Source organism: Canis lupus, chromosome 27 (genome assembly GCF_003254725.2).
Source record: "Canis lupus dingo isolate Sandy chromosome 27, ASM325472v2, whole genome shotgun sequence".
NCBI lineage: Eukaryota > Metazoa > Chordata > Mammalia > Carnivora > Canidae > Canis > Canis lupus.
The window spans coordinates 7,045,701-7,067,972 of NC_064269.1; the positions used below are offsets into that span (position 1 = coordinate 7,045,701).

The 22,272-nt window shown below is 51.8% G+C and overlaps 1 protein-coding gene and 1 long non-coding RNA gene across 4 annotated transcripts; one reads left to right on the top strand and one right to left on the bottom strand.

Annotated features, from left to right (window-relative positions):
- Window positions 1–1,492: 1,492 nt before the first annotated feature.
- Window positions 1,493–4,991, bottom strand: LOC112678239 (uncharacterized). The gene is made up of 3 exons (XR_007406346.1): window positions 4,871–4,991; window positions 2,469–4,134; window positions 1,493–1,650 (listed from the first exon to the last, which is right to left on the bottom strand). It is a non-coding gene; the product is annotated as an uncharacterized LOC112678239 (long non-coding RNA).
- On the top strand, window positions 2,439–18,512 carry ENDOU (endonuclease, poly(U) specific). Of its 3 annotated transcripts, none has more exons than XM_049102380.1 (10): window positions 2,439–2,578; window positions 7,731–7,853; window positions 10,178–10,249; window positions 10,717–10,854; window positions 11,315–11,486; window positions 11,847–12,046; window positions 15,182–15,295; window positions 15,701–15,807; window positions 16,520–16,683; window positions 17,368–18,512. In XM_049102380.1, the coding sequence occupies exons 1-10, from the start codon at window positions 2,524–2,526 to the stop codon at window positions 17,486–17,488; spliced, it is 1,266 nt and encodes a 421-aa protein (XP_048958337.1). In that variant the 5' UTR covers window positions 2,439–2,523; the 3' UTR covers window positions 17,489–18,512. The 3 variants fall into 3 exon arrangements, with proteins under 3 accessions (XP_048958337.1, XP_025333180.1, XP_048958338.1); XM_025477395.3 differs by having other exon boundaries at window positions 16,541–16,683; XM_049102381.1 differs by lacking the exon at window positions 2,439–2,578 and adding an exon at window positions 5,410–5,548.
- Window positions 18,513–22,272: the final 3,760 nt, after the last annotated feature.

Below are 22,272 nucleotides of genomic sequence, written 5' to 3' on the forward strand. Positions count from 1 at the left end.
TAGGCTCCCCACTGAGCAGGAGCCCGACATAGGACTCGATCCCAGGACCCTGGGGTCATGACCTGAGCCGAAGGCAGATACTTAACTGACTGAACCACGCAGGCGCCCCCGAAATAGCATTTAATGCGTGTATCTCTGTATACATCAATGTGCATCTAATTGACCTTGAGGCATCTTTGCACAAGTGCACAGATGTGTGTTCCTACGTTGGCTAGCTGGATTTTTTCCTACTGTCCTAACGACTTTTCTCCATGTCAGCACGTCTTGGCTTACACGGTCCTGGGGTTTGGGAGTCAGATCTGGGGAGCAGGGATGAGCAGCCCTGAGAGGCACAGAGGCACGCGAGCGGAGGCAGGACAGCCTCTTAGGGCTGTGCAGGGCTTGCAACTTCCTAAGAGATGTGGAGCCAGGTGACCACTGGGGTCCCTTCAATTCCACGTGGTCTGAGCCCAGACCACTTTGTGTCGGACCCCAGACGTGATGAAGCGGTTGTTGATGTGTTTTGTGGGCCGACATGGCATCAGTGCCCATTAGGGTGGCATCTGGTTGGAGGCCCTGCTGCATAACTTACTGAGGTGCTCCTGGCTGTACCTCCCAACCTTTCTGTGCCTCAGTTTCCTCCTCTGCGAATGAGGCTAACAATAGTACTGTTAAGGGTTGTAGTGAGAGTGGAGGAGAGGGTGCATGGGAGGCTCGTGGAGTGTGATACGCCGGCACATGCTCCATCGGTGTTGGTGGTTGTCCTTAAAGTTGGAATTGTGGTTCTTGTTGGAGGACCCAGGTCTTTCAGATGCGCCCTCTGGCTCAATGGAGTCAGTCTCAACCGTCCCCCTACTGACCTAAAATTCCCCTATTGGGAGGGGGCACCCCTGCCCTGGAAGCTCTACCCCACAGGCAGCTCAGCTGGACAGGGGGCTGCCCTGGCCGGACTCCACACATCCGGCCTCAGCCAAGGGCCCTTGGAAGGCACCGTCCACCCCAAAATTCTGAGGCATTGTTCTCCTGGCCCAGCCGGAGACAGTCTCCTTTATTCCCTAAACTAACCAGAGTCCGAGATCCCCATGGGTGCCACCAGCCCCCAGGGGCTGCGGGCTCCTGCCAGCAGTGGCTGCAGCCTGTTCTCCTGCCCCAGCAGCCAAGCAGCCTTTCTGCTCCCACTTCTTCAACCAGCCACCCTCCTCCATGGAAGGTCCCAGCTGACGTGTCACCTTGCAAGGTGGCTTGCCGCAGCTGTCCTCTGCACCCCGGAGCTCCACATGTGGTCTCATCCCCACACAGCGAGGCTGGGGGATTCTCCTCAAGCAACCTTGGTGGCTCACCCTGGGCGTGGAGGGGGAAACCCCAAAATGAACCTGGGAGGGATTGTCAGGTCCAACCCCATCATTCCAGAGATGAGGAAACGGAGCTCAGTATCCCACATTTCAAGCACTCCAGCCGAGGAGGACACGCTCCCCTACTTCACTCCTGGAAAAAAGTCACTATAGACTCAATGGTTTATCAATTTTGCCTTTTTATGTGAGAGTTCTCTTTTACTGAAGTCTGAATGTCCACGCAGTGCTCTTTCTGGAAAGGGCATTTCACTTAGCAGATTTTACCTTTCTAGGAGGGGAAACTTGGCAGCCCCATGTTGCTGTGCTTCTGCTCTTGGCCCTGGGGAGGAAGGAGTGTCGAGAAGGGGAGGGTCCTCGGGAAGATGAGTGTAAGTAGGGGATGAAAGGAGTGGGCTCCTGGACCCCAGGAGAGGAAGGGTGCGTCCTCTGGCTGCCTCTAGGGCTCTTGCCCACCGCTGGCCTCGTAAAATTGGAACCTGTGAGAACCTGAAACCTGTAACCCCTGAGATGCTGACTCAGCAAGAAATAGAGACCATTTGCAGCTATTTCTGGGGTGATTTAGCTACAGGTGGTCTGATGCTAATAAGAGGGGCCCTCATTTCTGACCCACATGTCCTATGTCTCTCCTTGCACTGACCTCAACGCGGGCCTGAGCTCTTAACTGCTTGTCAGGTTTATAATGATCCCCTTATTAAGTTCCTCAGATTAAGCACCGGGAACTCAAAGATGAAGCCAGCCTGCAGCTGCTTGGAAGGTCAGGACAGTGGCTGGCAGGTCGGTGGGTGTTTGGAGGACATCACCCAAAGACAAGCCCATTGGCGCTCACACTTTGGCCGGAGAGCCCCGTCTCCCCAACTAGGCCCATCTTGAGGTGCCAGCTTGCATGACCTATTTTCTGGCTACGAACAGCTCGTATTACCTGTTCTAAACATCTGGAATTACCTGCCTGCTTAGTCACCTTCCCTCTGGCTTCCAACACCTGTAGGGCTCCACCCCCTCTCCACCTCTTATCCATCCGGGGTCCCTCCCTCCCCTTTTTCTTCCTGAAGGATCTGGAGGTTCCAGATCCACAAGTTCTGATGTCTTTAAAAGGATCAGCCTGGGAAATAAGGCTCATTTGAGAGCTGTGACATTCACCTGACTCTAGTGAAAGTCCCAGAGCCAATCCACTTGGGGCTTCCAACCGGGCACCATGAGGGCCTGTGTGCCCCTGATCGTGGCCGCGCTCTGCAGCCTGGCCTGGGCTGGTAAGTCATCATCTGGTGGGTGTGAAAGGGCCCTGTAGAAAAAAAGCAGCCGGTTAGGGAACCTGGTAGGGGGTGAGCATAGTGGGGCAAGGGAGGGGCAGCTCTGTCCTAAAGCCATGGAGCACCTTAGACCTGTCCGTGTCAGAGTCTAGTTGTCCCTGATGGACTAACCTATGGAAGCCCCTTCTAGACTCCTTGGAAGACTAGACCCAAACATCCCTCAGTCCAGCCTGACTTTGGATCTCACCAGGGTTTGTCTGTGGGACCGCTGCCGGTGCTGTGGCCTGCTGGCTTTGAGTGGCCTGGCTGTCCTTGGTCACTCCCTCCTCTGCCCCAGGGGCAGGTGAGGTTGTTTGGGGTGGGGCCTTGCTCTGGGTAAAGCCTCAGGAGAATGGGCAGGCTCAGGGGGAAAGCGGAGGAGCCCTGGGCCGAGAGCTAGGCTGAGGGCTCTCTAGGCTGTACAAGTGGGCAGAGGAATGGGTCTTGGACCCGGTGTTGGAGGAAGTAGAGCAGAGAGAAGGATCCTGGCCTCCAGAGACTAGCGGTGCAGGGGATGGGACCTGCAGAGGAACAGCACAGCTCTCTGTTCAGGGGCTGTGCAAAGTGCTGATGCTGATGTGTTAGTTGGTGGTTGGTTAATGGGTGAGTGGGAACCAGTGCCAAGGGAGGGGGCTGAGCTGAGAGGTGTGGGGACAGCCCTCCTCCGCCCAGAGGACAAAGAATCAGAGCTTGATACACATCCCACCCAACCCGGGCTGGTCCTAAATAGGACCCTTGTGAGGATTGATTAAGACAGTGAATGAAAAAGCATCTTACCTGGACTGAGATCTCAGTGAGCTAGGTTTTTTTTTTTTTTTTTTTTTTTTTTTTTACAGTTTAGTCTTTTCTTTCTTCTTTCTTTCTTTCTTTCTTTCTTTCTTTCTTTCTTTCTTTCTTTCTTTCTTGATTTTATTTATTTATTTATTCATGAGAGACAGATTGAGAGAGAGAAAGGCAGAGACACAGGCAGAGGGAGGAGCAGGCTCCATGCAGGGTGCCCGACGCGGGACTCGATCCCAGGTCCCCAGGATCATGCCTTGGGTCAAAGGCAGGCGCTAAACCGCCGAGCCCCCCGGGCTGCCCTGAACTGGGGTTTTGATTGCGATCATGCTTATAAATCTTCCTGGGAGCAATGTCTTCATTTCCAGTCAGGTTGTGTATAAGGAGACCCCTAGTGGGATTCCAGGTTCAAAAACCTTTGGAGGAGAAAGCTGTTCCCAGGCCCCCGCAAACTTGGGGGGACCGCGTACCTCTACTCTGGCCCCACCGTGGAGCAGCTGGGAATCAGCTCCGCCTGGGCCATGGGTGCTGGATAGCCAACAGCAAGGGCGTGAGAACTTCCAGCTCAGTGTGCAGGAGTGGCCGCTGGGTCGGTGCACCCCGCTCTCAGGACAGGAGGGTGGCTTGAGACCTTTGGGGGTGGTGGACACCCCCAGGGGCAGAGGCCACAGTAGCTTCAGAGGTGCAGGTGGAGCCCTTGCGCCTGGGGTGGTGCCCGGGGTGGTGATGGGGCCTGGCTGTGGGATGGATGGGAAGTCGGGTAGGCCTTCTTTCCTAAGGTTGGGGCGGGGTGGGGGGAGGCTCGGCTCTTGTCTCTCCGGGTTCTAGCATCCCAGAGCTTAGATGCAGGAATATGGACCATATGGAGGAATCACTGGTTGTTCCAAATGAACGAGGCAGGAAGCTGGTCCTGGAAATGAGCCTTCTTGGTGCGCCCAGTCTCCAGGGAAACAGCCTCTGGGGCTCCCGGACGGGCACGGGTGTGGGATGCTCCAGCCCTCAGGGTGGCTCAGGGGACCACAACAGGGACCTCCAGGCTTGGGACCTGACTCCCCTGGGGGGCAGCGCGGATGCGGGTGGGCGTTCTAGCATACGGCCGTCTTGGAGAGCGCGGGGAGCTTGGGCATCTCCTGAGAGAGGGGAGGCCCTAAGCCTTTCAAGGGGGGGCTGGAGGGAAAGCCTGAGTCTGAGCCGGGCAAGGCCCAAGTGAAGAAAGGCAGAGGCCCGAGAGCCGGGCGGGAGGGCTGCCGAGCAGTGACTCAGCACCTGGCCAGCGAGCGAGGCACCCGCAGAGCCCTGTGTGGGCCGCAGGCACAGGGTGGGGGCGCCCCAGTGGAGTCAGGGTGACTGGCCTGCTGAGTGTCCCCAGAACAGCACAGCGAGACGCCCGTGAGGAAAGTCCCTCCCACCTCTCCCGTCCACCCCCCAAGCCCCAGGTCCTCTTGAGCAGACGGAGTTTCCAGGGGTTCTTACCGGGACAGGGCTCTTGAACCGAGATGAAAAAGTCCACTGAGCCGGGGCCGGTGGGGGGTGGCCTCCTGAGCTCCCCACAGCTGACCATTCACGTGGCGCCCTTCTCAACTGGTGCCAGCGGCTGGAAGGAAGTGAATTCTTTCCCGGGACCCTGCTGATCTGGCCCATTGTAAGCCTTGCCCTGATTTGTCTGAATTCTCTCCCTTTGGACTCTGGGTGTCCTGCCAGGCTGACCGGGCAGGCAGCTGACCGAGCCTTCCTCCCGGCCTAAAAATTTCCCCCTTGAGTTCTTTGCATTCAGGTTCCAAGGGAGCATCGTTTAAGATTCAGGAGGTGTTCCCCTGAGCCTGAAGGGACCAGCGGCCTTGGGCCTGGTTGTTTTCGAGAACAATCCACTGGATCAAAGGCCTGCCTTCCTGGCCACATTGGAGGCCCCGGAGGCAACTCGAGGCTGCCTCAGGACCTGGTTAACCTTGACCTGACACCTCTTTGATGTGCAGAACACAGGCTCATAGCAATGATGTCAGCTAGGAAACTGTCAGCCACATAAATGCCCTGACACCCCAGTCTGAGGGGCGGCCCCGCTGAAACCCAGATTAAGCACGTCGCCAGGGAGACTGCTCCAGCCAAGGGGGCACGGAACACCGTCACTGTTTATCTAACCACCGTGTGTTGCTGGTATGTGTCATTCCGTACCAAGTGCTTTACCAAAATCAACATATTCGAGTCTTAGAGCTGTTCTGTGAGGTGGACTCCATTGTTATGACACTTTCATAAACAAGGAAACTGAGGCACAGAAGGTCAAATAACTTGCCCAAGATCTTCTAGCTAGAAAGCAGCAGGACCAGAATTCCAGCTCCAAGCAGTTTTGGCATCGGAGTCCAGGTTCTCAAGCCCCCCCTGCCCTGCTATGCGACCCTGATTAATACTGTGTAAACCCTAACCCCACTGCCCAAGCCAGTTTAACTAAACCCGTGTCCTTGATATTCACCTCCCACCCCATCCAGGCTTAAGTTGAGGTTCCGGACCTGTGTGGAATCACCACCAGAACCGAGTCCCAAAGCAAAAGTGGGATCATTTCCCTTCTCCTAATCCTGACACACTCTTCAACCCAGAAGTTGTCTTAAACCTACCCGCCCCCCCCATCCCTTTCCTCCGCTAAGCATCGGTGCAAAATTGTTACTTCATCAATACATTTAACGAAAGCCCAAATCCCAACCACAACTCTCAATCTAAAGCAAATTAGGTTTCGGTTTCTGCGTTCATTACAAGTTCCGACGCTCATGGCAACCCTGACTCCGGTCTTGACATCCTCCGTAGCCCACAGCCTGGCCCCTAAACCCAGCCTTCCGAGATCCAAACCTCAGGAACCTCAAGTGGAAACAAAGACTCTGTAATTACCCTTAAAGCTCAAAGTGGAAGGAAAGGGCCCCCAAAGCCAGCTGTCGCTCTGGCGTGCTCCCGACGCTGTCTTTGCTGGGGTGGGCATTTGTGATTTTAGGAGTGGTAGTGGATTTGTACCATTTCTTTCAAAGGCTTTTTTGTCCATGCCCCGTTGGGACCAAACATTTGCTTCTGCGAGCCACGTGGCTGGAGTAAGGGATGTGGTCTGTGGTTACACAAGGGATCCGATTCCAGAATCCAGTTCTCACCCATACTCGCCTCATGCCCTACCCAAGCATGAACTAATTCAAATGCATGCCAAAGACTAGAGGAAACAGAAAGTCGGGACCCGGGGCACTCAGGGTGCAGGGGAGACCCGACAAAGGGGAACAAAGAACAAACCAGCAGAAGACCTAAAAGGGACAGGATGAGAGGAAGGGGGTGTCGCAGGGGAGAGGGCAGGAGGGATCACTGAGACAGCAGTGACTTACCTTCATCTATGGGACAGATGAAGGGTGGCCTGTGGGTCACCACCAGCACACAGACTTCTTTCATTGGTCTGCCTGATTTTTTTAAAATTATTTTTAAAATTTTATTTATTTATTCATGAGACACACACACACACACACACAGAGAGAGAGAGAGAGAGAGAGAGAGAGAGAGAGAGGCAGAGACACAGGCAGAGAGAGAAACAGGCTCCATGCAGGGAGTCCAACATGGGACTCGGTCCTGGGTCTCCAGGATCACACCCTGGGCCGAAGGTGACGCCAAACCTCTGAGCCACCTGGGCTGCCCTGATTTTTTTTTTTTAAGGTTTTATTTATTTATTCATGAGACACACACACACAGAGAAACAGAGACATAGGCAGAGGGACAAGCAGGCTCCCCGTGGGGACCTTGATGTGGGACTCAATCCCAGGACCCCGGGATCACACCCTGAGCCAAAGGCAGATGTTCAACCGATGAGGCACCCAGGCGTCCCGGTCTGTCTGAATTTTGTAAAAATTGGAAACTGTCACATGAAAATTCAGGCTTCTCTTGAAAACCTAGAGGCTCTAGCAACACTGAGCCTGCATCCCAATATGGCAGGAGTGGCTGGGACCGATGGTGGCTGCCAATTTCAGACCGAACATCACTTCCAAGTTTGTCACGATCCCCACCTCTTCCTACCACCTCCCCGCTTCTTACTTGCTTATATTAAAGGTCTGGCCTCCCTGGGCATTCAGGTTTGTGATCCTCATCTATATTATGAGCCCTGCGGTATAGGGTGGGTGGTGGGTGGTGGGTGGTGGGCGGTGGGGATGAGGCTTATACTGGCGCATGGGTGGCTGTGCATATATTTCTCCTTGCAGATAGCAACGATCTTTCCTGCCAGGTGGGGCCCCTGCCCCTGTCTGCAAACCCCACTGCAGGGGGCACCTCGATGAGGAGAATGGGCTCCTCAGAGAGCTGAGTGTGTGACTTTTACTGCTCATAGGAAACTTGGAGTCATGCGCATCTCGCTGTAATGAGAAATTCAACCGGGACGCTGCCTGCCAGTGTGACCGCCGGTGTCACCGGCATGGGGACTGCTGTGAGGACTATGAGCACCTGTGCAGTGGTGAGGCTCCTCGTGGGGGGGAAGGGTCCAGGAGGCACAGCGGGCCAGGCCATGCCCATGGCCAGAGTGCCTGAAAGGACGCTGGCTTGGGTGTCCAGCAGCTTGGAGCAGGGTTCAAGCCTGGTGGTGGGGCTCAAGGGGCCTGAGTGAGGACACTGAGGGCAGAGCAAAGGTCGGGGATTTGGCCAGGACTTGTCCCAGATACTCTAGGATGTCCCCAGTGTAAGACCCCAACTTACAAGGAAACGGATGTTATTTACCTGGAACATCTGTCTGAAGGGTCAGGATTAACAACACTATCTTGAAAGTTTAAGTAATTCCCCAAACGGCAAAATGATAATTAACCATAAAACATTAAGATAGCACGTATTACACTCCCCATCTCGTTGTTCAACACTTTACGTTGCAACAGTGTAAAAATGGAGTCGAGCTTTCCAGCTTGTGTGCCGCCAGGAAGACCGCCCGGCGTCACAGGGACTGTTGTGATTCACACCACTCGTCCTAGCATGAGTGGACCCAGGCGGCTGCAACATCTCCAATCCGTCATTCCCCGTCCAGTGATTAAACGGCACACACACTGCTCTCAAGAGCCCCTTGTTTCTCTGCTACTCCAACAACATAGCTTTAAAAAATAATTTTGAATAATCCCCTTGTTTGGAAGCTTCCAGCGTGTTAGACCGCCAGATAAATGGTCTGCTTTGTGCCATGAAGCCTTGTGAAGTTCACTGTCAAACCATGTGCCCTGACCCTCAGTTTGCAAAACGTGATCACTGACTGAAGCCACGGTGGGTAACGGCCAGCAAGCCCACGGCATATGGTGGTGCAGGTTGTGCACTGCACAAGGGCACCTGTCGGAGAACGCAAGTTGACCAAAATCGAATCTGTACCCTTCTTGCTAGTCCATGTGCCTTGGTAAAGAGCTGTGTCTGCTGAGAGAAAGGAGTACCTTTTTCCAGTTTTCCCAAAGGTGGTACCTGCTGGCCCAGCCATGTGCCCACTGAGCTGCTTCCACCTCGAAGGAACCCTCATTCAGTTTACACGGAAACACCATCTCTACTAGCTGAAATTTTGTTGGTCCGGCCCGCGTAGGGAAGCCCTGGTCCAGAGCTCAGGGCCAGAATCAGAGCCTGCCGCCTTCCCCCGCCCGGTGCCCGGCAGATCCAGGGGAGCCTGTGCGCCTCGGACCATCGGGCTGGCATCTCACGGCGCGGACAGCACTTAGCTTAGGAGCCAGTCCGTCTCCAAGTCTGATTTGCAACTCCGAATCCTTTTCCGGCAGGAAAAATACAGCTGATGCTTGAGACTCTAAGTCAGCCCTTGAGAGTCTCGTTAGCGTGACATGGGCTGGGCTGAGGACCCCGTGGGTTGTCAGCACTCAGAACACGGCCTGGCATGAAGTCAGTGATCAGAAGAGGTTTGTTGGCTCGATGCATCATCGGACCCGTGGTTCTGATGATCCTAACAGGACACTACCCGGAAAACTCACCAACAGCCTCTGAAGCTCTTTGGAATAGTGTTGCTTCTTTGGGGGAAGTTCCCCCACTGCGTGAGGGAGAGGAGCCCAGAGTCCCCAGGAGCATCCTTCCTCCTCCTCTCCACCCACCCTGCTGGTCCCAAAGCCCCGGGCCACAGTCAGGCCAAGGGAGCAGGGCAGCAATAGGAACCTGCTTTTCTGGGCACCCCCCGCCCCCCAGTCTCCACCGCCATTGCCAAGTGTTGTAAAGAAAGAAGGGAAGTTGGTATCGCAGGAAACAGTTCTTAGTCCCCGAGGGCCTGGGTGGAGTTCACCCTTGACTGGGACTGGGACTTATGGTAGGTAAGGGATGTTCCCTAAGTGACCTGTTCCCTGTCATTTGGAGATGCTCGAGCCTCTCCGTCTGTCAACTTAGGTTGGAGAGAAGTCGTACCCACACGGGAGGTGTCAGTCCAGAAGGCTCCACTTCCCACCCCCCTCCTCTTTGTGCCACACTGGACACCAGAGCGTTTGAGGGGCAGGGAGAATTGTCGCCTGGGCAAATTCTTTTATTTATTTATTTATTTATTTATTTATTTATTTATTTATTTATTTATTTAATTTTTTTTGCCTGGAAAATTCTTGTCACTTTTTAATGACAGCCTTCAATGGCCCATCCCCTCTGTCTTCCATCTTCAGTTTGTCTCCTTCGTCACTTGGTACTTACTCCTTGTGCCTTAGCCTCTGTTTTGTGTCTCCTGCCCCTGCACTGCTTGTCCTGGAGGGGAAGGGAAGGAACCCCCCTCTCCGCCCTCTGGCGGTGGGGGGCCTGGGGGGTGGTGGCCAGTGACTCTACTTCTCTGACCTCCAGTGGAAGAGGATCCCAAGGAGCCCGAGCCATTCCTGGAGCTGGAGGAAGAGATGTTGGAGGCCCCCCCTGGCCGTGAGTCTGCCTTTCTAAAGGGGGGGGGCTTCAGGCTAAAAGAAGGGGTGACCCAGAGATGCAGCCACCCTGGTGGCAGCAGGCGCAGGCCTAAGCCAGGCGGACCCTAAAGGCAGCGCAGGGCGGCGTAAGAGGCCGTGCCAGGCAGCTGGGGGGGGGCGGCGGGGGTAGGCAGGAAAGGGCGTCCGGGCCTCTGGAGGGAAGTGGAAGAGCTTTTATTTTTAGAGTGGGAAACTTTGCAAAACAACAGGCCCCAAAGTAGCGTTCGGCCTCTCGGAAAGGGCTTCCTGACCCAGAAGGGTGTGCACCAGTTCAGCTTGTTTGTTTTCCTTCCCTGGAGATCTTGCACAGGAGCGGGGAGGGAGTGAGGCTGGGGGGGGGGGCTGGAGGCACCCCCCCCCCCCCCACCGGCTGGCCAGGCGACCTCTAGGGGTCTGCCCTGGACTCACGGCTCCCTGTCGTCCCAGACTTGTACTCGGCACCCAGCTCCTGCCAGGCCCGCTGCCACGAGGCCTTCGACAGGCACCAGCCCTGCCACTGCGATGCCCGCTGCCCAGAGTTTGGGAACTGCTGCCAGGACTTCGAGGGCCTCTGTGGCCACCACGGTCAGTCTCCCGCTCCCTTTAGCGCAGCCCCCGAGCCGGAGGAGCTCTCCGGGGCAATGATGGTTCTTCAGGTGGGGCCCCTGGAGCCGCAGCATCCGTATCATCCGGGAATGTACTAGAAAGGGAGACCCCAGGGCTTCACCCCACACCTACTGAATCAGAAACGCTGGGGGTGGGCCCACTGCCCTGCTTTGGCAAGCCCTCCAGGTCACTCTGGGGCATGCCAGTCTGAGAAGCTTCCAGGAGGAGGGGGCAGTGTGGCCACTCTGTGGGCAAGGCCACGTGCCGCTTTTAGGTATCCTCTAGGCGCTAGGCCCCTGGCCTCCGACCCCTAGGGTGACGGACTGCGGCCCCTGTCCCTGGCTGCCGGCTTCTGGAAGGTGCCCAGAAGAGGGGGCACATGGAGGCCCCGCGCCCCCAGGCCTTCCTGAGGCTGAGACAGCCCCCCAATTCCTCCCAGAGGGCTTCTCCTACAGCAGTGATGCCATAACCAAGGAGGAGCTCCAGAGCATCTCTGAGAAGATCTACAGGGCGGACGTCAACAAAGCCCAGAAGCAGGACATCATTCTCAACAGCCAAAACCGCATCTCGCCCTCGGAGGCCAGAGACCAAGTGGACCGCTGCCCGGAACCGTGAGTCCCCCCAGTCTTCCCGCACGGTGGCCCCCAGCACTGCCACCCCGGGCCCCCGCCTTTGCTTCTTTCCACCCTGGCACTTTTCCCCTCGGGGCAGGCAGGATCCAAGGCAGAGAGAAAACGAGGTCCCCAGAGGCAAATAAAGGCATTTTGAGGGACTGTGGGCGTCCAGCTGGGAGGGTTTCCTGATTGACTGGGCTGCTGATGGAACTGGCCTTCCGAGGGCTGAAGCAGAAGAAGCTTCGAGAGCGTCTCCAGGCCCCCTGCGTTCGCATGCCCGCCCCGGCCTGTCTGGCGCCCCGTGGGGTGGGGGCCGCTCCGTGTTCACGGCGTTGGGCCTCCCTCCGCCTCCCGCAGGCTCTTCACGTACGTCAACGAGAAGCTGTTTTCCAAGCCGACCTACGCGGCCTTCATCAACCTCCTCAACAACTACCAGCGGGCCACGGGCCGCGGGGAGCACTTGGGCGCGCAGCAGCTGGCCGAGCAGGACGCCTTCCTCGGGGCGGTCATGGGCACCGCGGTCCTCAAGGAACTGGACGGCTTCCTCCGCCAGCAGAGTGAGCCCCCCCCCCCCCGGGGCAGGGCTGGGGAGGGCCTGGCACCCCTGCGGCGCCGCGGGGCAGCTGAAGCCAGCAGCTGGGGGCGGCCTGGGGGCCAGTGGCCGACGGGGAGGGCCAGAGAGGAGCCCGGGCCGCCCCGGGCGGGCCTCGAGCCGAGGGAGCCTCCGTCTGCTTGGAAGTCGCCTCTCTTTTGATTGACTCGGAGCTGCGTCCTTTGTCCCCACCACTCGCTGCTTCAGTCTCAGGGCCTCTGCAAGAGGGGGAGTCACCCCACCCCACCCCGCCGGGCCGGACCCCTTCCTGGTGGGGGGCCTGCAGGGTCCCTAAGCCTCTCCCCCACCCCCGCTCCGGGTCCAGGAAGGATGCTGACTCTCCGCATCTTGGCTGGGGAAGCAGCAACAGAAAATCCCCAAGAGTTCCAGAGGGGCCTTCTACCGGGAGGGGCTGTGGCTCGAGGGGCTCCAGATAGGGAGACGTTTGAACCAGACCAAAAACGGTTTGAGGCGCAGAAAGGCAGGAGGTGGTGCTGGTCCGTGTGCAGGTCCTCTCCTCCACGCCGGGGCCGGCCCTATGGGCAGCTGTGTCCGGGCCTCTGCCCGGGGCTCGGGGTGGCTGGTCCCACCTGCCTGCCGTCCCTTTCCCCTTTCGAGTGAGGCCCAAGGAGGTTGGCAGGTAAAGCTGGGAACACGCGGGCAGCCCCTGTGCAGAGGGCGCGATCCAGCACCGCCCCCTGCTGCTCCTCCGCAGCAAACACAAGACACAACTTGGAGGCCGAGCAGGCCCGCAGGCTTCTCAGGGAGAAGCAGCAAACCCTCCCCTCACCGCCCCAGGCTAGGTGACTTGTCTGAGATGAGGCACCCAGGGATCGATCCCATCCTAGCCTGGGGCCAGGCTGTTCCGTTACTATCCTGCCCTCACCCCTCTCCCTGGCCAAATCCAGACTGTCCTTCAAGCTCTAGCTCACATCCCGCGTTGCTGACGCTGCACCTGCCCCAGCCCCAGCGCGCCACTGGCTTCCAGCGTGTCCTCAGAGGTCGGGGGGCGAGGGTGGGGGGCGGGCAGCTCCACATAGCCTTGGGCCACGGAGACTCTACTACCACTTGTTAGTGGTGTGAGCCTGGGCAAATTAGCTTACCTGTCGGAGCCTTATCTGTGAAACGGGGTCTTGGCGGGTTAATGCACATGAAGGGCTCAGTGCAAGGCCTAGCACCGGGTCAGCGGTAGCCATCCGGAGGGTGAAACCATTGTCTGCTATTTTGTGTACATTTTGTCTCGTTTTCTGACCGTGTTTTAAGTCCTTGAGAGGATGGAATGTGTCTGGTATCTCCTTGGTATCCTCCACCCACGAGTCTGAGTAGCAGTTGGTACCTTGTGGCTCCCTAAGTTAGAGCTCCGGCCCCGACTTTCTCATGGGTCCCACCTGCCTCTCCACCCCCCGTGGCTCTCTCATGCATCTACTCAGAACTTAGTGGGAAGAGGGCAGCCCGGGTGGCTCAGCGGTTTAGCACCGCCTTCAGCCCAGGGCATGATCCTAGAGACCTGGGATCGAGTCCCACATCGGGCTCCCTGCATGGAGCCTGCTTCTCCCTCTACCTGTGTCTCTGCCTCCCTCTCTCTCTGTGTTTCTAATGAATAAATAAAATCTTTAAAAAAAAAAAAAAAAGAACTTAGTGGGAAGAGAACTCATGGTTCCCACCCCTCCTTCCTTGGTCTTTCTCATCCCATCAATGACACCACAGTCCATCCCATTGCTCAGGCCTGAACCCAGGAGTTATATTCTATTCTTCTCTTTGCCTCACGGCTCCCCGCCTCCTGGGCCTCCATCAGGAATGTCCATCGCACCCTCCTTCAAAATCTACCCCCAGTCCGCCCACTTCTCAGCCCTCCTCCACGGCTGCCACCACTCCTTCTGGCCTGGACGATGTGTTAGCCTCAAAACTGATCTCTCCGCTGCTCGTACGCCCCACTGACTTTTTATATACACAACCAGAGTGAGCCTTTAAAAACAAAGCTATCACATAATTCCCCTGCTTAAAAGCCTTCGGTGGCTTTCTCGCCTCCGAGAAGCTGTAAAGTCCTTCAGAGACAGTTGACATGTGTAATGGTCACATGGGCTCAAGTGCCGTTTCTACCTCTTATCGACCCTGTGATCTCGTGGGAGTTACACAACCCCAGTTGGCCTCAATTTCCTCATTTCTAAATTGGGGGTAATTAGCACCCACCTTATGTGAAGATTCAATGTGAGGACTGGAAACACTTAAGATAGTTTGGGCCCATAGAACGTGGTTAGCAATTCTAAACTCTTTTTGTATTATTACTTTGTGACTGACACCCATCCGTCTGGGCATGGCTTGCCAGGCCTGATCGCTCCTACCTCTCCGACCTCCTGTCCTTCCTCTCCTCCCTGCGTTCACTGTGCTCCAGCCACCCTGGCTTTCCCTTAGCTCTTTGAACGCGAGGCCCAGGTGGTCTTAGAGTCTTGCTCCTGCTGTTCCCTCTACGCAGAAGAAACTTTCCCCCGATGTTGTGTGGCCTATCCCTTACCCTTCAGAGGTCTCTGATCTGTGCTACCTACTCAGAGAGGTCTTTTTGATCTTCCTTTCTAGAAGAGCTCCCCAACCCAACCCACCTCTGGTCATCATGGGGTACCCTGCTTTATTTCTTTCATAGCACTTATCTGCAATCATATTGGTTATTAGCTGTCTCTTCCACTGGGAGGGAAACTGTGAAAGCAGGGATCCTGTCCTTGCTATTCCCTGTTGAATCCTCAGCCTGTAGATACGGCTTGGCACAAAACAGGGGCACTGTGCATAGTTATTGAAAGGACAGTTTTTTAAAAAAGATTTTATTTGTTTATTCATGAGAGACATGGAGAGAGAGGCAGAGACACAGGCAGAGGGAGAAGCAGGCTCCCGCATGGAGCCTGATATGGGACTCGATCCCAGGACCCCAGGATCTTGACCTGAGCCGAAGGCAGACGCTTAACCACTGAGCCACCCAGGCACCCCATTGAATACATTTTTGGTTGAAACCCTGTGTCTCTTGATGTGCTAGAGCAGGTGGCCCTTCCCTGCTTCCTGGGACCTGGTCCCGCCTTCCCCTCTCTTAAGTCCTCTATGTTCCTCCGCGCAGATCGCTATAGCTCAGAACAGGAGTTTGTCAACGACTTGAAGAACATGTGGTTTGGGCTCTATTCAAGAGGCAATGAAGAGAAGGACTCAAGTGGCTTTGAACACGTCTTCTCAGGTGGGATCATTTTGCTTGGAAAGAAAGAGTTGGAGGAATGAAGAGAGACAGCTTCCCTCAGGAGTAGGGCAGCATCAGGCACCGATGAATCGGCTGCCAAGCAGCTAGCAGAGACAGGCATGTCCACTCCCAGGCCAAGAGGAAGGGGTCTGAGCAACTGTTTTTGAGGAACCGTCTTTTCTGGAGTTTCTGAAGGGGAAAGGGGACCAGATGCTGGGGCTCCCAAAGGATACACATAGGAAGAAAAATGTGTTTGGGGGTGTGGCTCTCTACTTCTGCATGGTCCTCTGGGCTATGGGCATTCTATGAGCCAAAGTCCGAGGAAGGCGGACAGCCTTGGCATGGGAGGGGCAAAAGGTGTTGGAGGGGAGGCCCATATCACCCACCTTGAACTCTTTATTATAGGTGAAATCAAAAAAGGCAAAGTCACCGGCTTCCATAACTGGATCCGCTTCTACATGCAGGAGAAGGAGGGCCTGGTTGACTATTACAGTCACATCTACGACGGCCCTGTGAGTACGGAGTGTGGACCCCGTGGGCTGGAGAAGCCTTATTGGTACCCAGACTTCCTGCCCTCACTGCACTCTGAACAGCCACACTTGCCTCTCACCCTGACTCTTGTTGGCCGCCTAGTGGGGATTGTGAGGATGAGTCCCCTATCTGCCAGAGTTTAGGCAGCCAGGACCCGAGATTCCCTTCCAGTGAATGCTCCAGAGCTGCAGAGAGCAGGAGGCAGAGAACACTGTCTCTGGATGGGAGGCTCGGGGCAGGGGAGGACTCTCAGATGGGAAGACGAGTCTCAGAGATGTGTAGTTACCCCCTGCCTGAATTTCTTTAGAATGTGGCCTTGGCTAGTCTGAGTTCAACTCCATATATTTTATTTAAAAACAAAAGAGAGAGACCTTTGCTGCCCTGTGCCAAGAAATAATTTGGGGACAATAAATTGTCCCTCTCCTCCACATGTGATAGCCACAAGAAACAGTTATGGTTTCTGCTGCCCTGGTACCAGTCACAGGAGTGCTGGCTCTGGCCTCTCAGGGAGATGCACAGCTCCAGATAGAGGATCCAAGTCACACTCAGACACCTTAGCAGGGCAGACTGTTCCCTTGGTCGATGTCACAAATCTAGCTTCCCCAGAAAACTCACACAAGCACCTAATGGGCCCTCACCAAATCTTGGCCAGCTGCTACCATTTGCCACCTCTCTCCTCGTGATATTCACCAGGCCCGTTACTACCTTCCACAGTGGGATTCATACCCCGACGTGCTTGCCATGCAGTTCAACTGGGATGGCTACTATAAGGAAGTGGGCTCAGCTTTCATTGGCAGCAGCCCCGAGTTTGAATTTGCGCTCTACTCCCTGTGCTTCATTGCCAGGCCAGGCAAACTGTAAGTACTGGGCCAGCCAGGCTTGGGGAGCAGGCTGGGGCCACATGCTGTTTGCAGCCAGGACAGTCGGGAGAGCCAGATTCTGCAACTCATTGGCTTGGACAAATCACCCTTCTGGACGTCAGTTTTCTCACTTGGGAGATGAAGTTGTTAGATAAGACTGTGGTTGTCAAACTTTATTTAGCAGCAAAACCACATGAAATCTTGTACAGAACCTTCATAGATGAAACAGTTAGAAATGGAGTCGCCCTGGGGCTCCAAGCCTCTCTGTTTGGTCTCCAAGGCTGAGAGGGGGAACTCGAAAGCCCCAGAGAGTATAGCTTGAAACCACTGGGCTTCACCTTCTAATATTTGAGGACTTTGGGTCCTAATACCTCTGAGACCCTGAGCAGACATTTAATTTCAGGGCATTCAGCTCTAGAATCTGAGATTTTAGAATACTGCTCTGGGAAAGATGAGGAGCAATGTTCTTTAGGAAGCTAGAGAATAAGGTATAGGTTTTGAAGGGCTGCCTGGGCATGGGGAGTGGGAGACAATGGCTGGAGAAAGCTGTGACGGTTCTCTTGGGGGCTGTTCAAGTCAGGGTGGAGCCCTTCTACATGGGTTGGGCTTAATCTTCCCATTCAGGGGATGGGCATGGAAAGACACGGTGGGCCCCTATGACTTGGCCATCTTTCCCCACAGGTGCCAGTTAAGCCTGGGTGGGTATCCCTTGGCCATCCAGACCTATCCCTGGGACAAGTCCACCTATGGAAATGGCAAGAAATACATCGCCACTGCCTATGTGGTATCTTCTACCCAATAGAGCTTGGAGCCAGCTAGGGGCATGACGGCAGTGAAAGTTCTTGCAGGACTCAGGTGCTATCTGCTCCGGGCTGGAGGGGGATGGAGGAGACTGGGAGGCATTCCTAAGTTTAGAAATGCCTTTAGAAATGAGAGAAAAGACACACACAAAAAAGAAAAATGCAGAGAAACACTCAAATCTTTGTGCTCCAGCATTTTGAAAATAGAGTCTACACAGAGAAGATGGGAGCCTTCTGTAGCCCTTTGCCCGGATGGGAAGTGAAACCATAGACGAGTCCTCATATTTCCTTTTAATGTAAAGGGAAGTGGTGGGCTCTCTTTCCTCTTTTTTGGAGTTGGTGAGAGGGCAAACCTGATGATATCGTTACTGTGAAGGTGTTTTCAATTGTTCTTAAGAAGAACAGCAGATAAAAATTCAAGGTTACTATAATGGCTGTTATCATACACAGCTCTGCAAACTGCAATTCAGCCCTATGTTGGGGCCTCAAAGAACTCCAGTCATGGAAATCAAGCAGTGGGTATTTGGTGTTTTCTAGGGTTATATCCTCTCAGAACAGGGTCTGGGAAAATTCTCATGCTTGATGGAGAGGATAATGGGTTGACACAGTGAGTGAACTTGGGAGGGAGTGAACTTCTCCAGGCCTGAGTGTTGTTGCAGCCAGCCCAATGACTCCATCAAGAAGCTTCCTACTTGTAGATGTTTAGTGCAGGTACAGAGGTATATTTTGATCCCACATATTTTGTGAAAGAGTTCCCCAAATAGGAGGAACATTTTGCATCAGAAGGAAGGAACTTACAGCTTGGTGACGTTAACAATTACTTTAAGGCTTACCCAGAAGCCATAATTTGCTGGAATTACTTTGGAGTTAAAGACCAGGGAGAGTGGGGTTCCCTGTTCCAACCTCAATTATGCATTTCTCCTCCCCTGACCTCAGGGAGAACTAGATGCTGTCCCACAGAACTAGGCTGGAACTATGGTTTACAGAGATTGAGTCTCCAATTAAAGTCATTAAGAAAAGTTGAAATCTGTCTCCTTTTTGTATATGACCCCCCTCAACTGTCTCCCTCTCTCTCTGCCTTTTCCCTGGAGCTGAGAGTGATGCTGCTGGCTTCAGTGTCTCTTCAGGATGGTGTGGAGAATGTGGTATCTTAAAGTCCCTGAGGACTCACCAAGTCTCTCTAGCCAAGAGGGAAAGAGAATTCTTCCTGGCAGATTTGTAATGTGTAGAACAGCAGTGTACTTATGGCTTCTGGCTCCACATATAAGGAGCTTGGAAGTCACTATTCCACCCTAACAACAAGTAAAAAACTGAACAGATTGAAAAATCAACAACTCTTCTTCGATCTGTAAGAGAGGAGAGGATGCAGGCAAACCCATCAAAGGTTTGGAAAGTTAGGCAAACCTCAGGGTTGGAAAGTTAGGCAAATATAGATTGGAATAACCTTGGAAAGACAAGCTTGAGATCAGAGACTCTCATACAGAAAAATATTGCAGAAACCAGTGCCAGGATGGGAGAATCTGAACTGCAGTTGATGAATTGCCTGAAGGAGAGACAGTGCAGACTACTCTGAGTTAAAAACTCCAGGGGATCCAGGCATCTCACAGTATTGTGAAATTTATCTCCAGGAACTCCACAAGGCTCCCATAATGTGTATCAGAGAAAAACTTTCTTGGACTTCTGGCACAGGGAGGAGAAGTGGAACCATTCGGAAATAGCCAGAGCACTCTGTCGTTCTGAACAAAGCCTGCCCTTGGGGGAAATTTGTTAGCTGGTGGCTAACCTGCTGGAATATTATCAGAGCCTAACTGATCTGGGGAAGGGAAATACCCAGCTCCACGGATGTTAGCCATCCTCTTCTACTCAAAAAGGGCAAAAAGCTGAAAAACACTCGTGAAGTTCACAGTCCAGAGGCATAGCTCAGTAAAAGACTGAGACAAAATCATAGGACTGTAGAATGCCCCCCTGCCCCCCACATTACCAAAGGCCTATGTACCAAGATTGGCGATCAAGAAAAAATTACAAAGCATATCAAAGGGTAAAATAACACAGGTTGAAGAGATAGAGCAAACATCAGAAACAGACATGGCAGGGATGTTGGAGTTATTGGGGAATTTAAAGCAACTATGATTAATATGCTAAGGGCTATAATGAACAAAGTAGATAGCATGAAACAGCTGATGGTGCAATGTAAGCAGAGGGATGGAAATCCTAAGAAAGAACCAAAAAGAAATGCTAGAGATGAAAACACTGTAACAAAAATGAAGAATACCTTTTATGGGCTTATTAGTAGACTGGAAACATTTGAAGAGAGAATCTCTGAGCTAGAGGCTATCTCAATAGAATCCTCAAAAGCCAACAAACAAAGAGAATAAAGAGCAAGAAACAACCAAAACATAATATCCAAGGACTGTGGGACAACTACAAAAGGTGTTATATACACATAATGAGAATGCCAGGAGAAGAAAGTGAGAAAGGAACAGAAAAAAGATTTGACATAATAATGACTGAGAATTTCCCCAAATTTATGTCAGACATCAAACCAGAGATCCAAGAAGTTCAGAAAACACCAAGCAAAATAAATGTCAAACAACCCACTATATTTTGACATATCATTTTCAAATTATAGAAAATCAAAGATAAATAATATTTGCGAGAAGCCAGAGGGCAAAAAAGAATCTTACCTACAGAAGAATGAAGATAAGAAATACATCTGACTTATCCTCAGAAATCATGCAAGCAAGAAGAGAATGGCATGCAATATTTAAAATGTTGAGAGAGGGCACCTGGGTGACTCAGTTGCATAAGTGTCCAACTCTCGATTTTGGCTCAGGTCATGAGATTGAGCCCTGTGTTGGGTTTGTGCTCAGCATGGATTCTGCTTAAGATTCTCTCTCTCTTTCTCCCTCAGCCCCTCCCCTTGCTTGTGCATGCTCTCTGTCCCTCTAAATAAATAAATAAATAAATAATAAAAGCTTTAAAAAAATATTGAGAGAAAAAACCCCACTAACCTAGAATTCTGTACCCTGAAAAATGATCCTTCAAAAGGGAAGGACAAATAAAGATTTTCTCAAATAAAAATTCAGGGAATTTGTTGCCAGTCAATCTACCTTGCAAGAAATTTTCTAAGAAGTTCCTCAGAGAGAAGGAAAATGACATAGATCAGAAAGTCAGATCTGCCTAAAGAAAAAAGAGTATCAAAGAAGTAAAAAATGAAGGTAAAATAAAAACTTATTTTCTCATTACTAATTGATTTGACAGACAACAGGTTGTTCAAAATAACAGCAATAATGTGTTCCATTATATATATTATGTATATATACACACAGATATTTATGTATACTTGTATACACATGTGTATTATGGACATATACATACATATTCATCCTCATATTTAAGTGAAATGAATAGCAGGTACAAAGGAGGAGAGGAAGGAATTAGTATAATTTTGTTATTATAAGGTACTCACATTACCCATAATGTGATATAGTGTTTTTTGAAAGTGGACATGGATTAATTTTGTAAGTGTATGTGGCAAACTCTAGGAAAATCACTAAAAAAAAGTTAAAAGTATAATGGATTTGCTAATAAAGGAGAAAAAATGGAATCATATTAAATGCTCACTTAAAAGCATAAAAGCCAGAAAAAGAATGGAAGACAAAAATAGGAACAAAGACCTAGGAGAACAAAGAGAAAACACTAATGAGTATGGCAGATATTAATTCAACTATATCAATAGCTACTTTGAACGTCAATGGTCTAAATGCAACAAGTAAAAGATTTCATAGTGGATCAAAAAACAAGAACCAACTATAAGTTGTCTATGAGAAACCCACTTTAATTATAAAGACACATGTAGATGAGAAATAAATGAATAGAGAAAAATACACCATGCTAGCACTAATCAAAAAGAAAGCAGGCATAGCTATGTTAATTCCAGACAGACCAGACTTAAAAGTAAGGAATGTTATCAGGAAAAAAGAAGGGCATTACATAATGTTAAAGGAGTCAACTCCATGTCTTCTTGATGTATGCATATAACAACAGAGCATGAAACTACATGAGGCAAAAACTGATAAAACAGAAAGAAGAAATAGATGAATTCACTACCATAGTTGGAGGTGCCAAAGCCTTTTCTCAGAAACAGACAGAGCTGGTAGGCAGAAAATCAGTTAAGGATACAGTTAAACTCAGCCACACTATCAATCAACTGAATATAATAGACATCTATAGACTACTTCATCCAGAAGATAAAAATGTACATTTTTCTCAAATTCATATGGATCATTCACCAAGATAGACCATACTCTGGGCCACAAAATACCTCTTAACAAATTCAAAACAATAGAATCCCACAATGTCTGCTCTCAGCTTACAATGGAATTAAACTAGACATCAATAACAAAAGATAACTGGAAAACCATAAAATACATGGACATTAAACAACACACTTTCTTTTTTTTTTTTTTTAACAACACACTTTCTAAATAACACATGAGTCAAGGAAAAAAAACCTCAAGATAAATATTAATATATTTTGAACTAAGTAAAAATACAACTTATCAAAATTTGTGAGATACAGTGCTTAGAGGAAACCTTATGGCATTGAATGCATATAATAGAAAAGGAGAGAGATCTAAAATCAATCATCTAAGGTTCTACCTTCGGAAACTAGAAAAAGCAGAGCAAAATCAAACCAAAGTAGAGGAAAAGAAATAGTAAGAATTAGAGCAGAAATCAATGAAACTAAAAGCTTGTTCTTTGAAAAGTTGATGAGCCTCTAGCC